Source organism: Rutidosis leptorrhynchoides, chromosome 1 (genome assembly GCF_046630445.1).
Source record: "Rutidosis leptorrhynchoides isolate AG116_Rl617_1_P2 chromosome 1, CSIRO_AGI_Rlap_v1, whole genome shotgun sequence".
In the NCBI taxonomy this organism is placed as follows: Eukaryota; Viridiplantae; Streptophyta; class Magnoliopsida; order Asterales; family Asteraceae; genus Rutidosis; species Rutidosis leptorrhynchoides.
In genome coordinates, this window is record NC_092333.1 from 688,480,903 (window position 1) to 688,488,116 (window position 7,214).

Sequence of the window (7,214 nt, forward strand, 5' to 3'; positions counted from 1 at the left end):
CTTGTATATGATTTATTTAAAAATGAATTATCGTTAATTTTTTAACAGACTTCTAACTTAAAAGTAATGATACTCCTCTTGTTTATTAACATTTGATAAAACAATCATTTAAACTTCAAAATAAATATAGATTACTTAAAATAGGAAAAAATAGGAAGTTGAAGTAATAAGGTTACATTTTAATGGAATTTGTCCATTAAAATATGTATATTGACTATCGCTGCAAAACTATATGCTTCATATATGGCTATCATAGCTGTAACGAACCAAACGAAAAAAAGGTAACCCGATTCAACCATTTGAATATAAAAGGGGGACGACTTAAGATAACTTAACTGGAAAAAGACATTGACTATTTTTAAATGTTAAATTTACGGAAAAAGAGAATAAAAGGTTAGTTCACTTCAACACTATTTCATATATTATTGATTTTATGTTAATAGAAAAAAAGGTAAAACAATTAGAAAATGAAATAATAGATTTAAAAAAGTAAAAAAAAATAAAGTAAAAAATAAAAAATATTGAAACAATAGAATATGATTTACGGTTTTAAAATGACAAAGAAATGAGTACTTAATAGTATATCACTATATATTATATATATACATTAAAAGAGAGTTTCGATTAGCTAATAAGTATTTTTAAAACCCCCTTAATTACTATTAGATTAAAAAATTACATTATAATACCCCTTATCTAACGGTCCTTAATCATCCACTAAAAATATTATCTAATAAATCACAGTTAGCTAAGTTATTTGTCCTTAATACCCTTCAAATAAAAATAAACACGGAGCTTTGAAAATTAGGGGTTTCAAATTGTTGATACTTCTTCAACAACAATAACAACAACAACAACAACAACGCTAGGGTTTTAGGTTTCTAGCAGGCAGGCAACCAGACTTCGTCGACAGGTTCAATCAATGGCGCGAATTAAGGTTCATGAGCTAAGGAGCAAATCAAAAGACAATTTAGTTGCTCAATTGAAGGATCTGAAGGCTGAACTTGCGCTTCTTTGTGTCTCCAAGATTACCGGTGGTGAACAGATATATTGTGGTTCATCAACGCAACATTCCATTAAAGAGGTAAAGTTGTTGAACAGGATGATACAAACGACGACAACAAAAAACCTACACATCAAAGCGATGATTGTTGATTTCATTCCAGTTTGAAGAGCATCCTCTAATCTTATTCAATAGATTCGTTTGATTCGTGTTACCAACCATCAATTCCAGAGGTTAGTATTTGTTAATTTAATTTTTGATTTACTATTTTTTAATTCTGCAAATTTATGTTACAGTAATGCAATTATTATAGTTAACGGAAAGTTTTGCTTTTACGAACCCTAATTGTGATTTTAGGGATATACAAAATTTATTGTATTTCTTCGATTCCTAATATGTATCATCGCTGCTAAAGTTAAAACTTGGTGATTTTTCGTTGAATTTTTTACTTTAATATTTGAATGAAAGGTATGTTATTCCTTCATCTATTTCTTTTAAGCAATGTGGTTCTTTTATTAGTACAGATGAAGATATAGATATCTGTATGATTCGTGTAGCAAATATTGGTTATGCACTACATATGTTTGCCAAATTGCTTCCAAATGATTAACCATATTAAAAATCAGTGTTTTTTTAATCACTTATATTTAGATTAAAAGCAGATGAAGAATCGGAGATAAATACATAGATTTTAGTATAGACGGATAACATAATTTGGTATAAAAATTATCTTGTCTGTTTAACTTGGTTGGAATTTTCGAATTCTGTAACATAACATCGTCATTTATCAAAGTTTGACAATGAACATAAAGACAATTTTAACCGATCTATATTCGAAATGAACTGGTTCACACTTTATTTTCAGTATAAGGTTTATTTGGTATTTTTTTATGTTTTCATCATTTAGAACATCTTTAGATATAATCATTTTTGTCTAACTAGCTTCATTTACTGTTATTCTTGAATACTCTACTAAAATAACCCCTTTTGCAAGTAGTATATTGTTCATTCGATGCAATTGAGCCCACACTTGGCAAGCTGTTGATATTAGCGACAATTCAGAATTTATCATTACTCATTATATAGTACATACCGAAGCCCGAAGGAAGCAAGGGGCGTTCACAAGTTCACTATGGTCAAGGGTCAAGTCGAGTGGGTTATGCATTGAGCGTCTTACTGAGAAAAGCATGTCAGGCAAGTCTCCAACAATATACGTGTACTCCATCATTTCATTTACAAATATTGTTAGAAGTACTTTTTTATTTGTTTGAGATGCACGTCACGCCTAAAGTAGAAAATGTATGTGAATTATAGGTTTTATAACAATATGACATGTAATAAAAGATGGCTTTTTGTTGGTGTTGAGTTTGCTAAAAAAACTCAAATTTTGATATGAATTTGAGTTAGTTAAGATTATGTTGCTTAACATTCATGTGGGTTCATAAAGATTAAATTTTGTTTAAACGCATACCCTTTTTTTTTATCTTACGTGGGTAGTCCAGATCAGATTGATATAAAGTTATAAACTATGCTCTGTTTCAATAAACTGATGGGATTTATGATGAAAAGTGGAAACTTCATTATGATAACATGCTTGATGCACAAATTGATACTGCTTATGCTGCACTTGAAGCTGCTGGATTTAAGAAAATGGCGGTTATAAGATTCATACAAGCTTTTATGAACTGGACAAATTTTACCAATTACATCCTTAAAAATGTTAGGAGTTATCAAACATTTTTAAGATGAAATGGTACACAGTCAATTGTACAGTCAGGTGTACTTTTAGCTTATTATTGCATCTTTTTAAGAGCTGTGTTATATTGTTGTAAAGTGTCAATATTTTTGTAAATAGCCAACATGAACATAATATTGATCATCTGATACATAGGTACAGCAATGGAGGTGTACTACACTTGAATTTAGTGGAGATGTACATATATGTCAATTCTGCTACAGCTTCTTAAGAGATTATATGCCACTCTTGCAAAAGTTGGAGAAAAGTGAAGGTTTTATGTATGTCAAGCTGCAAATAGTTTCACTTAGATTAAAATTTACTGGTAATCTAATGATACTTTAGTTTAGATTGAAATTCACAAGTAATCCCGTTATTTATGAGCCAACTGTTGCGTCCCCTTACGATGTTACCCTGTCATGTGAAGTTCGACTTATCTCAAGAGGTAGTTTCTTATGTGTACATTTATTTACTTCAACTTTGTTACTAAATTCTATTACTTAAATCATTTAGATGTGTGACACCATCTGTAATTATCCTTGCAGTTTGTGGTAGATCAGCTAGCGGGTTCGTACAACCTTCTGTGTGTGGCATATAGACCCTGAAGGTATTTACTTGCGAGTTGAATGCTTTAATATGGTATCTGTTTTCTGCATAGACATGTTTAATGTTTTAGCCTACTACTTTATTACCCTTATATACTAAAAGACCTCCCAAATTTCGTCGTTCTATTTATAAAAGGTCCCAAAATGACATTACCTAAAAATCTCTTTTTTGTATCTAATTATCTCACGCCTGCAACAAAAAAGCCCTTCTCCCTCCTCAAACCACAACCACCCTTATTTTTTTCCAACTGCGATAATCGCCACTATCACTAACAAATCTGTAACAATCTTCCGAACACGCCAATATCAATTTTATATATTAGTCGACTACATCATGCTCATCATGCTTACATTTAAAAGATAGTCGGACTACGTATGTTAATCGGGAAAAGAATGTCATGTAACTAATTTAATTGATGTTTATATTTATATTATGTTGATGTTGATTTATATCAATATTAAGTGTTTTAGGGTTTCTTTTATGCTGATTTAGGGGTTTTTAGGTGTTTTAATGTTGCTGGAATGTCAAAGAAAAGACAAAATTTTATTTAAGTTCATCAGCTCACTTAAATCTTCATTATAAACGATTGGGGAATAATCGATATCTGATTTCGTTATTTGCAGGTTCTCATTGCATGTTCTGCTCATTGGTAACCGACTCTTTCTATTGCAATATTAGTTTGCAAATTAGCTTGTTTGGTGTAAACAGGATGAACAACAATCAGTTTCTTATGATGTTGTTTGTTGGGTGTTATCAATCCGATAATATTGTGAGAAAGTATAATCAACAATTTAGTGTTGTTGCAGACGAGCCACATCCTGCTGATCCTTTAAGAGCATCAGAAACTCCAGGTGATGAAATGATGAGATGCGCGTAAGTACTCTTTTAAGTTATGAAAATGATGAGGAATTTGCTTATGGTCTTTCTTTGTAGTGAAAATATTGGAAGGTCAAGTAACTGGCTATTTTAGGGATGGTCATAAGGGATGAGTACTGACTTAGCAGAGTTGGGTTGATCGAAAGTTCCAATATTTTATTTCGATTTTTTATATCCAGTGTCATTGAAAATTAGTTTGGTATGTAGATTGAAAATTACATACTATGAAAGCGTTGATATAAATCAGGTTGAATGATGGTATGCATTAAAGATATTTTTTGGGCTCTACTGATTTGCCGTCTTTATTGTAAGTTTTTTTATTTACTTTACCGATATGTACTCCAATTGATCCACTTACCGTCAAAAGCTTCAAAATGACACCAACAATGTTTCTCAAACAACTTAAATATGTGCATGGATATAGATATTGCCTTCCTCTGATTTTTCTTTTTGAACATGAAGCAGATACATTTTGGTGCTTCGGGCATCTGATGCGTACAGTGGTAAGCATATGCTGTTTAAATATATCTCTTTTGTATAGAGGTGGCTAATTAGCATGTTTCAACAACACATGTTTCAGCATATGACATAACATACCACAAATTAGCCAGCATATAGATGAAACATGGCAAAGCATGTGTCGTTGAAACATGTGATTTAGTGATTACTGATGATTATGACTGATTTGATAGCTTTTATGGTATTTTTGAATAGTGGTTACTGAAATGGTGTGTGTCACAGATGGCGTTGCAATCGGCTATTGATTACGCGTGTGGAATTGCCGTAGCTGATTGTGTTTCGATTCAACAATGTTCAAGTTGTTATGAACCAACAACCCTTCAGAACAATCCTTCATTTGCTATCAACAGTAATTATTACCAAAAGAACCAGTCACCAACAAGTTGTGATTTTGGTGGTAATGTTGCAGTAACCACTACAAATGCAAGTATTATGTGCATTATGAAATTGTTTTAATGATTATTATCTAATTTAAATACAAGCATGGGTTCATGCGTCTACCTATCTTCGACATCATCATCGTCAATGCCAACCTATACTTCACCTACGACAATGCCAAATGCACTGAATATGCAAACACCAACGAATCCATCAGAATATATTGCACCTGCCACGTCAATTTTTTCAGGGTTAGTGTGTTGTAACTTTGGATGTTTTGTTAGATTATACGCTTAGTCAACTTGCCTTTTTATTACGCAGTACCCATCAGACCTAAATTCCCATATCCATTTAACATGTTTAATGGAAAAGGAGATTTTTTTTTCAAAGTTTGAAACTTAAATGAGTGTATTCAAGTAATAATGAAGTTGGCTCTTCATATTAGTGCTTAAATGTACTTCAACTAAATTATTAGTTGAATTTGGGCTTAATTTATCGTCTCTTTTTTATCAAATAAAACTGACATAATCTCCATCATCAGAGTTGAGCTAAGGAAGCCGTCATCCAACAAATTTAGGAGCTTTTCGTGCAAGTCCCCTTTGGTGAACACACCATATGTAGTGTCATTTTTATTGTAATGAAGGCTAAGCAACTGTTGTTGAAACATGTAATTGAGTGATTACTGAAAATTATGACTGATTTATTAGCTGTACGTATAGAATGTATTATGTATTATTATGTATATGTTTATGTTGATGTGAAATGAAATGATTTGAAATTGAAATCTTCAAACTGGTAAACATATTAATATTCGAACACGGGTATTTACGTAAAACTCTTCTGTTTATCCGATTGCAAGTACGTAACTACAAAGTCCAAAATAGCAAACTAAAACGCAACCGCAGCATTGTGCGGTCTGATCTTAAATGTCTGATAATGCTAAAAATGAACATATATTTCATCGCATTATCCCTCAAGAAAGACAAGCTTTTAGTTGCAGTTGTCCTATTTACAAGTAATATTCGTTTAAATAATAAAAGGTGAAGACAAAAGACAGATTCGACGAATTGAAGACGCAAACGACCAAAAAGCTCAAAAGTACAAAGTACAATCAAAGTGGTTCCAATTATTGATGAGAAACGTCTCAAAATTACAAGAGTACAAGCCGCAAAACGCAAAGTACAAGATATTAAATTATACGAAAGGACGTTCGAAAATCCGAAACCGAGACATGAACCAGCTTTCAACGTACGACGCAACGGACCAAAAGTTACAAATTAATTATGTATATAAATATAATATAATATATAATTAATTATATAAATTATATATTTATATTATATTTATATAATAAAATCCGTCGGCAAGCTAGGAGCCAAACTTATGTTAGCTGGAATCAGGGGCTCCGCACTCGCGGAGCTTTGAAGACAAAAACCTCCGCACTCGCGGAGGTCAAACAGTATTACGTGGGCCTATAAAAGGCCGAGCATTCGGCCGATTTTTACACATCTTTTTCTCTTCATTCATCAATGTATATGTATATATATTTATATTATAATTTTAATTTTAATTTTAATTTCTAATAATAAGGGTATGTTAGCGAATGTTGTAAGGGTGTAAGTCGAAATTCTGTCCGTGTAACGCTACGCTATTTTTAATCATTGTAAGTTACGTTCAACCTTTTTAATTTAATGTCTCGTAGCTAAGTTATTATTATGCTTATTTAAAACGAAGTAATCATGATGTTGGGCTAAATACTAAAATTGGGTAATTGGGCTTTGTACCATAATTGGGGTTTAGACAAAAGAACGACACTTGTGGAAATTAGACTATGGGCTGTTAATGGGCTTTATATTTGTTTAACTAAATGATAGTTTGTTAATTTTAATATAAAGATTTACAATTGGACGTACCTATAAATAACCATATACACTCGATCGGACACGATGGGCGGGATATTTATATGTACGAATAATCGTTCATTTAACCGGACACGGGAATGGATTAATAGTTAATAGATTTATTAAAACAAGGGTAAAATTATGTACAAGGACACTTGGCGTAATTGTTAACAAAGTATTAAAACCTTGGGTTACA

The 7,214-nt window shown here is 31.8% G+C and overlaps 1 protein-coding gene across 11 annotated transcripts; it reads left to right on the forward strand.

Moving 5' to 3' along the window:
• Window positions 1–842: 842 nt before the first annotated feature.
• LOC139886064 (major pollen allergen Ole e 10-like) lies at window positions 843–5,876 on the forward strand. 11 transcript variants are annotated; one of them, XR_011772249.1, is made up of 9 exons: window positions 843–1,236; window positions 2,001–2,197; window positions 2,895–3,183; window positions 3,284–3,345; window positions 3,968–3,993; window positions 4,151–4,217; window positions 4,686–4,723; window positions 4,962–5,368; window positions 5,659–5,876. XR_011772249.1 is itself a non-coding variant. In XM_071869806.1 (9 exons), exons 6-8 carry the CDS (start codon window positions 3,979–3,981, stop codon window positions 5,193–5,195), a joined length of 489 nt encoding a protein of 162 aa, XP_071725907.1. In that variant the 5' UTR covers window positions 843–1,236; window positions 2,001–2,197; window positions 2,895–3,063; window positions 3,166–3,183; window positions 3,284–3,345; window positions 3,968–3,978; the 3' UTR covers window positions 5,196–5,368; window positions 5,659–5,876. The 11 variants fall into 11 exon arrangements, 7 of the variants coding, with proteins under 7 accessions (XP_071725907.1, XP_071725908.1, XP_071725909.1 ...); XR_011772248.1 differs by having other exon boundaries at window positions 2,895–3,063; window positions 3,166–3,183; window positions 4,151–4,723; XM_071869806.1 differs by having other exon boundaries at window positions 2,895–3,063; window positions 3,166–3,183; window positions 3,968–4,195.
• The last annotated feature ends 1,338 nt before the right edge of the window (window positions 5,877–7,214 follow it).